General features: G+C 39.0%; 3 protein-coding genes across 3 annotated transcripts; 2 read left to right on the forward strand and 1 right to left on the reverse strand.

Moving 5' to 3' along the window:
- Positions 1-2655: 2655 nt before the first annotated feature.
- Positions 2656-3239, forward strand: LOC116179714. Its single transcript, XM_031499533.1, has 2 exons — positions 2656-2793; positions 2845-3239. Exons 1-2 carry the CDS (start codon positions 2740-2742, stop codon positions 3178-3180), a joined length of 390 nt encoding a protein of 129 aa, XP_031355393.1. The 5' UTR covers positions 2656-2739; the 3' UTR covers positions 3181-3239.
- A 5233-nt stretch (positions 3240-8472) lies between these two features.
- On the forward strand, positions 8473-9056 carry LOC116179742. Its single transcript, XM_031499560.1, has 2 exons — positions 8473-8610; positions 8662-9056. The coding sequence occupies exons 1-2, from the start codon at positions 8557-8559 to the stop codon at positions 8995-8997; spliced, it is 390 nt and encodes a 129-aa protein (XP_031355420.1). The 5' UTR covers positions 8473-8556; the 3' UTR covers positions 8998-9056.
- A 2533-nt stretch (positions 9057-11589) lies between these two features.
- Positions 11590-12175, reverse strand: LOC116179632. Its single transcript, XM_031499436.1, has 2 exons — positions 12036-12175; positions 11590-11984 (listed from the first exon to the last, which is right to left on the reverse strand). The coding sequence occupies exons 1-2, from the start codon at positions 12147-12149 to the stop codon at positions 11649-11651; spliced, it is 450 nt and encodes a 149-aa protein (XP_031355296.1). The 5' UTR covers positions 12150-12175; the 3' UTR covers positions 11590-11648.
- Positions 12176-13104: the final 929 nt, after the last annotated feature.

Below are 13104 nucleotides of genomic sequence, written 5' to 3' on the forward strand. Positions count from 1 at the left end.
GTCTGTTCCTTTGTCTGTCTGTCCATCTATCTGTCCGTGTGAACGATAACTTTGTTTAGAAATGTTCGATCGCTTTTACATCTCCGTTAGTTATGAACTGAATTGCATGAAATTCAATATGGGCATAGCTTTAGCCATATAATACGCAATGCCAAAAGTTGAATCGAATCGATTCAAAATTCACAGTGCCCTTTTCGCATCTCGACCATTTATAAACCGAATTGCAAACTTTTTTACTTATAAAAGTATTTGAATGAAATTTGATACATAGGCACTTGGAATAAAGGAAAATCAAACGCCAATTTCAAAATTTGGTTTTGCGCATGCGCAGTGCCAACTTTTTTATTTATTGAAGAATTTAAACGAAATTTGATACATAGGCACTTGGGATAAAGGAAAATCAAACGCCAATTTCAAAATTTGGTTTTGCGCATGCGCAGCGCCAACCTTTTTATTTATGGAAGAATTTAAATGAAATTTGATACATAGGCACTGGGATAAAGGAAAATCAAACGCCAATTTCAAAATTTGGTTTTGCGCATGCGCAGTGCCAACTTTTTTATTTATGGAAGAATTTAAACGAAATTTGATACATAGGCACTTGGGATAAAGGAAAATCAAACGCCAATTTCAAAATTTTATTTTGCGCATGCGCAGTGCCAACTTTTTTATCTATGGAACTATTTAAGTGAAATTTGATACTTAGGCGCTTGGAACAAAGGAAAATCTAACATTAGTTTCAAAATTTAGGTTTGCGCATGCGCAGTTCCAACTTTCTTATTTAGAAAAGCATTGAAATGAAATTCTTCTCATAAACTGAAATTGAAGTAGCACGTCAACAATGGATTGCCCATGTGCAACGCTATCTTTCATATTTGTGGCCGGATTTTTACGATTTTAACAGAAGTTGCATCTTACAAATGGGAAATGAATGCAAGTGGAAATGCGCTTTATGTAAATCGTTTACGATTACTTTTTAACTTGTTTCTATTTTGTCGCTTATAAGCGACAAAGTGACATTCCTCGAAAAAGATGACGTTTGCGTTGTCAAATACGAGCGCAAATGCCTACTTTGGATATCGATTGTAGAAAAAATTATAAACGATCTCGAGGTTCGTTAATAATATAATGAGACGAATAACTTTAATTTTTTTTGTACTTCTTTCCAATTCAGGAATATCGTTTCAACTTTTCTTCTCCTATAATACAAGAGAAGATGCATAGACAACTCAGACACTTTTAACATTACTTTTTTTAAAACCTGAAACACAACAACTTGCTATATATTTGATTTATTACTAAAAGAAAATTCAAATTTCAAATACCTACTTGACAGATGTCTCTAAACAGGTGTAGCAATCCCTAACATTAAAGTTACTAGAATCTGGTATCTGGCAATTTTTGGACAAAAAACATGCGTTCTCTCTCTAACACACGGGCTCAATGGATTGCGGTACTTTCTATATTTAGTGACTTATAATGGATCTACAGTGACTGTATACCTACTGTATAGAGGCAGTTTGGTCATACTTTGGTGTTGTTTTTTATTGGTATGTGGGATATCCGCCATATTTTAACCAAATAAATCGGGTTGGCGGAAATTCACTTGGAATCCAAGGTGATCAAGTCACAAACAGTTGTGGCAATAATATTGTAACCATAGAAAAATGCCAAGATCTGCCAATTCAATTCAACCGATCAGCTTAATGAAGAATATGGGAAAAACATGGCGGATATACAGCATATGACCACACTGTCTTTATACAGTCACCGTTAATGGATCGATATTAATTACAAGGCAAAAAATTTGCGCATGCGCATAGCGTATCGCACATGTGGTCAGCTAGCTTCTTCTTTAGCCAGCAAAATCATAGTTTTTGTGTTTAAAGGATGCCGCCTGAAAATTTGTTGTAGTGTCTAGAAAAAGCCTATAAATAGCCTATAATTTTGTGATCTGAATTTTTCGCCTTAGAAGCAAATCTCACAAGTGGTTAGCTAGCTTCGTCTTTAGCCAGCAGAGCCATATGCCGCCTGAAAATTTGTTCAAGTGTCCAAAAAGGGCCTATAATCAGCCTATAATTCTGATGTATTTCGTCCTTCATTTTTCTAAAATGGCTCTGCTGGCTTCTGGGACCTAATGTTTTATGTAGGTATCTACCGACTTTCTAAATTAATTAGTAATGAAGAACCCTAAGAAAACAAACACGCAGAAATACATTCACGTCCGTCTCACTGCAGTGAGCTGTAAATTTTGATGATGCTCAATGCATAAACCAAAAAACCGCAATGTAGTCGTTGTAAAAACATCTTAATTTCCGCATGAAAACCAATAAGAAAACTTACAGTGCAAATTATTACGTAGTGAAGCTCTCTCCTACTCGCAATAATACAACAAATCATTTAAACGTCATTGATGAAAGAAACTTAACCCGACTTGAAGTCGAGTCAATTATCTTGACATTGTTTGATATTAAGTCAAGTCAAGTACCAAGTGTTATCAAAAATCATCAATCTACGTCAGTTGATGAATCACTAATTGTATTTATTGTGAAATGACCAATTTTATACGTCTTTCATTCGAATTTTACCTTAAAAATCGGGTCCAGTTTTTTCGTAATTATTCTGAAATGGTTTCATTGAAATTGAAATCGAAATGATTATACGACTCTACGAAGCAGAAATGTGTTGTTCCCCATTTGTATATAACACGGCAGGTTTAGTGGTAAAGCATCCAGTAACATGAAGGCCTTTATTGCAGTAGTGATCACCTGTTTCGTAGCAGTCGCCCTTGGGGTAAGTACCGTTTACAATAACTAGCGTAGGTTAAGCACAACAAGTTTTTAGCAAGAAGATGATTTTAAGAAGATGATGAAGGATTGCGGAGAAAGTGCCGGTTTCGCAGATAAGGAGTCATTGGCAAAGGCGATAAAGGAGAACGGCATCAATGATGAGAAATTTCAAAAATTCAGCGAGTGCATTTTGAAAAATACCGGTACTTTGAAAGATGACGGTTCTTTGGATTTTAGTAACTGGAAGACAAAGTGCGAGGCGTCTGGTAAAGATTGCTCATTCATCGACGAATGCGCAAAGCAAAAGGAAGATACCAATCCGAAAACTTACGCAAGCATTGTCCTCTGCGGATTTAAAAATGTGCGCAAGCAAAGGAAAGAGAACGCATAACTACAGGACGTTCCGTACCTGAAATCTGTCAATTTTAATAATAAATTTGACTAACTCTGTTTCTTCTTTACTATCTTTACGCCTTTGTCTTGGTTCATTTCAGTGTTCTAATGCGAATACATGTGTTTTTCACACTGTTAGGGTGAGATGAAAAACCGACCTAGTAGCAGCAGTTACATCAATTTTACTTCAAAAAAACATCCAATTTTTGTTTATTAATTGATAAGCAGTAGAACAAAGAGATGGAAGGGGAGTCGATATGGTCTCAGTCTGTCCGTCTATCCTCCGTGAACATTATAACTGCCAAACGCATGGGCCGATTCGGTTGAAATTTTGGACAGTTGACCTATATACCACATTGAAAATGGGTCCGCACCAATGACCCAGTAGGGTCCCACCACTCTGGTGCTTATCTAGATCCGATTTAGGGGTTTATTTGTACGAGTATTAGCTGCACAACATAATAAACGAAACAATTGTATGCAAATATGTACGATTTTCATAGTAGGTGGTTTAAGAAAGTTAATCTGCAGTAGAGTTGGTTAACACTTACTGAAAGTAACGAGGAATTTGGGACCATTCCAGCCTCGACTGCAGCTAAGCTAATGCAAGCGGAAGAGCACGGAAGTTACCGTCGGAAACACAAGTACCTACTATTTCACTCTTTATTATGTATAATATTGCCTTTGTTGGTGTTGGAACGTTGTCATGTTCTACGTCGAAAATGGTCAACTTAAGGTCCCGTCTACTAGCAGCACAGTTGAGAGCAAGATCAGAACTGGATGCTATAGGAGAATAAGTACTACGAGGCAGTGCGTGTCTATAAGACGCAAGAATCCTGGAAGAAGAGGAAGAACGTCGCAGGCGGCAGTTGTCAGAGTCCGAAGACTCAAGTTTTGATGTCGATCAGACCGGATCTGCTATTGCCACTCTCTGAACTCCACACGTTAATCATGAAACAGACCATTGACAGCTGGGAGACATAGGAGTCGGACAGTTCCAGCATTAAAGAGATTAAATAACCAGGACTTCGTTTCCCAAGAAGCCTATTTCAAAATGGAGTCACAAGCAATCCGTTTTGATTTTGTAAATAAATCTATGCGAGAATCAAACAACGTAGAGAGATGTGGGACAACTGAGAGCCATGTTTGAATAAAGCCTTAACACTCGATTCCACTTGTCGTGCCGGAATTATCAAATAATGTTTTATGAGATACAATATTAAAACCAGTGACAAGAGATTTACCTGAATTTTGTGGAAATCCTGAAGAATGGACTTTCCTCAGCGACTTTACAGAGTCTACAAAATCTTCTGGTTTCACAGACTCTGAAAACATTCAACAGGCGTAGAAATCTTTAAGAAGGGAAGCTCGCACTGCTCTGTAGTTCGAAGAATGTTAAACGAATCATTAATAATTTAAGTTTAAGTTTAAGTAAAAACTGCCGCTGTTTTTTTTAGGTGTGTAAATAAGTAGAGTCCGATATTTCACATCCTCGCTAACTTATTCAGTCAGTGATATATAGCCATGTCGGAATGGTCAATAATCTCCCACACATTCTTCCAATCTGCAGATTTTGCGGTTTCCATGCTACCGAGTGATTTCCTCGTATAACCTTCCCTTTTTACCAAAATTCGACTACATCAAAATTTCTCGGGAAAACACTTTTTCTTATTAATTTGGGTGCGTAGAATCCAAATCAATTCGTACTTTTTCGATCAGACTTCTCAATCAAAAGTTATAGACTAGAAACCAATTTCGAATGAAAATTCAAAGGGCTGTAACTTTTGAAGTAGCCCAATCTTGGAACTGTTTGAAATTATGGATTCTACAGGCCACATTCTATAAGAAAATTTTTTTCCGGGTCGATCTGAGACAATTTTTTTTCGGGGCTCAACATTATTAACACGTTTCTCTAATTGGGGTTGTGTAGTGTTTTACAATGAATTTATCATTTTTTGTCGTAGCATGAAAGTGCTGAAAGATAATGATAGGCGACGCACCTCGTGTGGATTGTATATTTTGTTACTTTTAATTATCAGCTGAAATTAAAAAAAAACTGTATGGTAATTGATTTTCGAGAAAGGAGTACTGTTCTTGTGGTGCACCTCAGAGCCCCCCCCCCCCCCGCCACCTTCATTACTACACTAATACTTTAATGGCCCGTGACCTATGCAATTCCACCTGGTCCGTAAGTACCCAGTCCGCCCCTGATCTCCTGCAGTTTTGCATCCAATCCAATAGTACCGATTATAAAGATTAAATACGATACAAATTCCAGTCTTTATGTCTACCAACTTAATTAGTAAACAAGAACCCTATAGAAAACAAACACGCAGAAATACATACACGTCCGTTTCATTGCAGTGACCCGTAAATTTTGATTCTGCATAAAAATTTTAGAGTAATCATTGTGTGCGCGCTTGCGTGTGTTACTTTAGTATGTAAGGGCGCGGCTGACACTTATCGAACTCAGTAGGGTGCGAGTAGCGTACGTCGATAGTCTATCCCAGTTAGTGTTATGTATGTACCTAACGTATACTTATAAGGTTTATTAAACGTATTACCCGCGGCTCGTTATCTCGTTGATCACTTGATCCGATCCTCTAACAAAAAATTACTCAATTCCAAAAAACCGCACAAAATCAAACTTTATCTATTTCTGGTAAAAGTTCGAAAAAGTGAATTCAAATATACAGCTACCGTTACAATATTTTTATTATGTATAGCAAATACATCTGCATCTGTAACGGAAGAGAAATATTCAACATTGCTCCTCATTATGTGAGAAAAATAGGCCGCGAATCTTTGTACCGGATCAAGAGTGACCCTGTTGGACCTAGCCCCACCACCATTGCGACTCAATGTGAGAATGGTATCCAATTTATGAGCTATTTAGAAGCTTTTCATATCGCAAGCTTAAAATTTTAGAGCTCGCTTTAATCACTAGGAATCCAACATTCCTTATGGGGTGGCCAAGTCTACTTGGATTCAGCCCCCCCCCCACTGATCAGAATTACTTTTTTCAAATTAAATTTTGTACTGGAATTACGAGCTATTTAAGAGCCATTAACAAGTAATTTCGACTTTTGAGCGCCACTCCTAAAAGAGCTAATAGATATAATCGATGGGGCGGCCAGTTCCACTGGTGACTGTGTTACAGCTTCCTATAGTGAGTTTAGTACTTGTGAGCATCCAAGGAAAAGTCCGGAATCTACTACATATGAGTCTAATTCTGCAATCGATGCTTTGCTGTCTGTTACTCTTAAGATTTTCTTTTTGGTAAGGTTTTCTGTTAATATAGTTCAACAGCTGCCGTCAGGATGGCGTATACTTCGGCTTGGAGAACGGTTGCTTTTTGTCCTAGATTCTGAAGCCCTGTCCATTGCTTCCGTACACTCCACAGCCGGTGCCCTCCGTAGTTTTTGAGCCATTTGTGTAATACACGATTCCATTCTGCTTTACCTTACTAGTATTATCCTCCCTTCCGTATCGAGCGGGGATTATCATCTTAAACAGCTTTTTTTTATCAGAAACTGTTTTGGTTATCCTCTCAGTTATCCTACCGAGGATTTTATTTTTAGAGATTTCATCACAGATTAAGCGAATGCCTCACCTTTGACGATTCCTCCTTTCCATTGACTCTCAGCCAGTATGCCCGTAATTAAGGGGCGTAGTGGCGGCCAGTTCATATAGTCTCCATAGCTACTGTCACGGTCGTTATCATTGCCCTCGTAATTGTAAGGCAATCTTTGCGCTGCACCTTGATAAGTATATGTAAACCTCTCGCCAGGAAAGATTGCCGGCAATCTTTCCTGGCGAGAGTAATATGTTCTTCTGGACGAAGATCTTATTCCACCACACCAGTGACGCATAAGTATGGTATAATTATTTTGGTGTATATCCAGTGTGCTCCCCACAGCGACCTTGTGACGTTGTTCGCTATTTTTTTCCATTTGTGCTTTGAAGGTAAGCGCTTACCCGAACGTGATGCCCAAGTATTTACCTTCTTTCACTACCTGTACCTTGGTGCCCTACATTGCAACGTCCGTTAGCCTTGTAGGCCCTTTTGTACGTGAGAAAAGCTAATGAGGTTTGTTTCTGTTGAACTAACAGACAAGCCCTCCTCTTCGCATTATGTTTCCACTAGATTTAAAGCTCCCTGTCTCACAACTGATACGGTCTCCTCAAATCCCCTACGTACTACAATCACTATGTCATCGGTAAAGGCAACACTGTGGTGTAGCCATCATCATTTAATCTCCAGCATTTTGGCTTTCGATCCTTTTCGGGATTTTCTCAGGTTTTACGTGAGTACCGGAGATACAGGCGTGTGCCCTTACGGTCTTCGTTTCACAGAATCAAGATTTCGCCCCCCCCCCGCCCTTCTCTCGCTAGTTTTGGCCTAAAGCAGTCCACCGATAACTGGTTTGCGAATTGATCTACAGCGCTCCTCCTCATGGCGACATCCCATAAATTGGGGAAAACCGTCTCAATGAACAAAGCGTCGACTCTGTCAAGGATCCAGGCTTTGATTCGCCATATCTCCTCTTCCCACAGCGTTCCCTCCAAGTCTTCATGAACAAAAGCAATTCGGAAACTGTAGCTGCTTCGTTAATGGCTCTGGTATTCTTTACGGTCCAGTTTTTGCCTTTTTCGAGGTACTTCCCTTGGAAGTGCTGCCATCAGACCGGTGTTGCTTTTGCGTCCCAGTCTTCAGTGCAGTCTCGGTGGGTGCGTTACCTGGTTGCTTAGAACTCCCCGGTTGCGCCTACTTCATCAGATGGCAGGTCAGGTTACCGAGAGCCTCCTGGTTCCTGTCTCGTCTTGATTAGCTTCCGGCGCGCCGCTCCAGAGAGTTTTTAAGGCTCTCTAATAGGTGCTCTGGGAGTAGTTTGTTGTGTTTTCTGATTTTTCTTGGACCATAAGAGTGCCACGAGTATGGGGGAAAGAAATGTCCACACGCGTCGTGCCCCCTGCACACGTGTAAGGCGACTTAATACAACGGTATTCAAAATTGAGACAGTATGAAATAAAATTTTGTACGCTACACGGCCGTGAAGTGATTATTAAAGCACTCGTTTATAAATTCCGAACTCGGCTCCTTCGTCGCCTCGTCCGTAGTTTAATAAGCCACTTCCCGGCCTTATAACGTAAATAACTATATAACGTAAATAACTATATTGTGAAATGACCAATTTTATACGTCTTTCATTCGAATTTTACCTTAAAAATCGGGTCCAGTTTTTTCGTAATTATTCTGAAATGGTTTCATTGAAATTGAAATCGAAATGATTATACGACTCTACGAAGCAGAAATGTGTTGTTCCCCATTTGTATATAACACGGCAGGTTTAGTGGTAAAGCATCCAGTAACATGAAGGCCTTTATTGCAGTAGTGATCACCTGTTTCGTAGCAGTCGCCCTTGGGGTAAGTACCGTTTACAATAACTAGCGTAGGTTAAGCACAACAAGTTTTTAGCAAGAAGATGATTTTAAGAAGATGATGAAGGATTGCGGAGAAAGTGCCGGTTTCGCAGATAAGGAGTCATTGGCAAAGGCGATAAAGGAGAACGGCATCAATGATGAGAAATTTCAAAAATTCAGCGAGTGCATTTTGAAAAATACCGGTACTTTGAAAGATGACGGTTCTTTGGATTTTAGTAACTGGAAGACAAAGTGCGAGGCGTCTGGTAAAGATTGCTCATTCATCGACGAATGCGCAAAGCAAAAGGAAGATACCAATCCGAAAACTTACGCAAGCATTGTCCTCTGCGGATTTAAAAATGTGCGCAAGCAAAGGAAAGAGAACGCATAACTACAGGACGTTCCGTACCTGAAATCTGTCAATTTTAATAATAAATTTGACTAACTCTGTTTCTTCTTTACTATCTTTACGCCTTTGTCTTGGTTCATTTCAGTGTTCTAATGCGAATACATGTGTTTTTCACACTGTTAGGGTGAGATGAAAAACCGACCTAGTAGCAGCAGTTACATCAATTTTACTTCAAAAAAACATCCAATTTTTGTTTATTAATTGATAAGCAGTAGAACAAAGAGATGGAAGGGGAGTCGATATGGTCTCAGTCTGTCCGTCTATCCTCCGTGAACATTATAACTNAGAAGACACGGAAAAACACCACACTGACACAAGTGGCAACCCTTTGCGACAAAGAGAGACAGTGAAATTAATGGCACTTTGGAAAGCGCTGGTTGGCCTGCATGAAATACGTACGTAACGTAAGTGGTTTAAGTTGAAGTTCGGTCAACTTTTGCGTACGTAACGTTGCGCGGCTCATGTTTTATACGAATGTGAACTCATGCCTTTAAAGTACATTTCAACTTTACATTTTTCATGTCTTATTGTTACGACACGTAATTAAAGTGGATGTGAACTAGCTTTAAATCTGGCAACTAGGTTTTGCACATTGACAGGAAATTATCATTGTGTATAAAATGGACATAACCTAATGAGTGACAGCACACAGTGAATTTCATCACCCTAACATGGCCTACTACTGGGACAATAACTATTGAACGGAGTATAGGAAAAAACAATATACATAAATCCCTATGTCTACTTCTTAATAAATAGCACCAGAGTTGGACTGGGTCAAGCATAGAGTGACCCAGTGACCCGGTGACCCAGTTAGTTTACTGACCCAGTGACCCGGTGACCCAGTTGACCCGGTGACCCAGCTTGACCCGGTGACCCAGCTTGACCCGGTGACCCAGCTTGACCCGGTGACCCAGCTTGACCCGGTGACCCAGTTTGATCCTGTGGCCCAGCTTGACCCGGTGACCCAGCTGGACCCAGTGACCCATCTTGACCCAGCTTTACTCAGTGACCCATCTTGACCCGGTGCCCCAGTAATTAAATTATTGTTAGGTATCATCCAAAACAATTTCAAGTAACTTTTAATTTAAAAAAAAACTTCCTCAATAATATTCGGCAACAAGCACGTAGCCCAATTTCATTCAAAAGAACTAATACCTAAAAAAATCAAATGCATTTGTTTATAGTTTGTAGTCAAGTAGTCAATGAAAGTATTTAGAGAAAAGATTTATTTGGATTAAGCTAACTAGTAGAAAAAAATTAAATGTGAATGAATACCTGTAAGCAAACTGGTAAGCCCTGAAGCAAAGAAATGAAGGAGGGAACTGTTTAGAAATAACATTACTCTAATACAATTCGGGACATGGAAAGTTTTTTACGGCAGTATTAAAGCAAACATCACAGAAATGGCAGTTGTCAAGCAATCCAGTATTATTTTCAACAAACCAGCATTTCATTTACTTCATAATCTGTACACTTGAACCGAGGGCACTGACTTAATTGCGTTGTTCGATCAAACTAGGTTACTGGGTCGAATTGGGTCCCCGGGTGAAATTGGGTCGCTGGGTCAAACTGGGTCAAGTTGGGTCACTGGGTCAAACTGGGTCATTGGGTCAAACTGGGTCACTGGGTCTAACTGAAAAGAATATGACGTGACCCAGCGACCCAGTTTAATTCAGTGACCCAGGTGACCCAGTTGACCCGGTGACCCAGTGACCCAGTCCAACTCTGAATAGCACTATATATGCCAACTGTGCAAAGTTTGAGCCGAATAGGTTCAAGCGATTGACAGAGACAGAGAGATGTGCCCCAAAGGGTCTTTGGGTTTGACCCATTTTTAATAGGCTTATGACTTATGATGGTATATAGATCAACTGTGCAAAGTTTGAACCGAATCGGCCCAAGCGTTTGCCAGTTATAGTGTTCACTGACAGACGGACACTATCGACTCCTCTATAAAGTGATTTTGTTTGCGCGCTGTTAATCTGATATAATAAAGCCTTCTTTACTTTTTCTACCTCGAATCGTAAAAAACTGCCGCAGTTTTTTTTAGGTGTGTAAATAAGTAAAGAGTATGATATTTCACTTCCTCACTAACTTATTCAGTCAGTGATATAGCCTTGTCGGAATGGCCAATTTCACCTTATTACTACCTAGATCAAATGAATCTAGAGTAATCACGTGGTTGTCTTTTCGAAATAGTGTAAAAGGTACATTTCCAGAATGAATTTAAAAAAATAGATCAAATTCACTATGCCACTATTGCATTTCTACAGTTTGTAACATATACCGATCTATTCGATTACCTAGGTCTCAAATACAACCAGAAAATGAAAAACAACTTTGCTGCAATATCAAAATCTCATATTTGAGTCACTAAAATGGCCGTTTGCACCGACAAATTTAAGTGAAGCTTAGCTTAAGCGTAGCTTAAAATCCATGGCAACCATTGTCTCAATAATCGTTACCATGGATTTTAAGCTACGCTTAAGCTAAGCTTCACTTAAATTTGTCGGTGCAAACGGCCATAAGACACAAAATTAAATTGACGGTGTAAACATAGTAAAGAACAAACAGAGTTAGTCAAATTTATTATTAAAATTGACATATTTCAGGTGGGCGTCGTCCTGTAGTTATGCGTTCTCTTTCCTTTGCTTGTGCATATGTTTAAATCCGCAGAGGACAATGCTTGCGTAAGTTTTTGAATTGGTATCTTCCTTTTGCTTAGCGCATTCGTCGATGAATGAGCAATCTTTACCAGACGCCTCGCACTTTGCCTTCCATTTACTAAAATCCAAAGAACCGTCATCTTTCAAAGTACCGGTATTTTTCAAAATGCACTCGCTGAATTTTTGATATTTCTCATCATTGATGCCGTTCTCCTTTATCGCCTTTACGAATGACTCCTTATCTGCGAAACCGGCACTTTCTCCGCAATCCTTCATCATCTTCTTAAAATCATCTTCTTGCTAAAAACTAGCTGTGCTTAAACTACGCTAGTTATTTTAAACGGTACTCACCCCACGGGCAACTGCTACGAAGCAGGTGATGACTACTACAATAAAGGCCTTCATGTTACTGGATGCGTTTACCACTAAACCTGCCGTGTTATATACAAATAGGGAACAACACATTTCTGCTTCGTAGAGTCATATAATCATTTTGATTTCAATTTCAATGAAACCATTTTAGAATAATTACGAAAAAAACCGTACCCGTTTTTTAAGGAAAAATTCGAATGAAGGACATATAACGTTGGTAATTTCGCAATAAATACAATTAGTGAATCAAGTCAAATAGATTAGATGATTTTTGATATTATTTGACTTGACCTGAAAATTAAGTATTTCAAAAACTTAACATAAAGCTACTTGACTTCACTTAGTAGTGAATCTCTACTTACATACGTATTCCCTACTCAAGTTCAGATAATTCACTCTTACACATATGGGGGTTGTAACTTTTGTGGTACATACATTCTTTCATCGATGACGTTTAAATGATTTACAAAGAACCATGCATTCCTTCCGAAAAATAAAATCCTAAACCGTTTTCAAGTTACACATTTTCATGAGAAAACATTCTTTTACATGTTAGCAATTTCAATTGTAGGGGTATAACTCTTGTGGCTCACCACTCGCTAGCAAAGGCTTGCAAAATGCTGTTCATAAGAACAATGTAAGAAGGAAATTATTCTATAATCCGACTTTGTGGTTTAATGGCAGAGCATTGGGCTATAAATTCGGAGGTGGAGTGTTCGAACCTGGACTTGAGGTAAGAATTTTTCATCTGTGACAGAGATAGGAATGTCCTTAGACCAGTTTGGAGCATTCTTCCGGCTATTCCGAATTAGGTTTTCCTGCAGTTTTCCTAATTGGTAAGGTAAATATCGGAGTAGTATAGAACAACTTAAGACCTTCTGCAGAGGCACTTCTAAAAAGCTTTATGCGGGTCACTCTGTAATTGGGCGCAAGCCTGTCGAGGGCCCAGAACAAGAGAGAGATAATAAATAAATAAATAAAACATCTAAACAAAAATAACCAAAACTCGAATCAAATAAACTCAAAACGCAAATTCAAAAGCGCTAAT

This window comes from Photinus pyralis, unplaced genomic scaffold (genome assembly GCF_008802855.1).
Source record: "Photinus pyralis isolate 1611_PpyrPB1 unplaced genomic scaffold, Ppyr1.3 Ppyr1.4_LG8, whole genome shotgun sequence".
NCBI lineage: Eukaryota > Metazoa > Arthropoda > Insecta > Coleoptera > Lampyridae > Photinus > Photinus pyralis.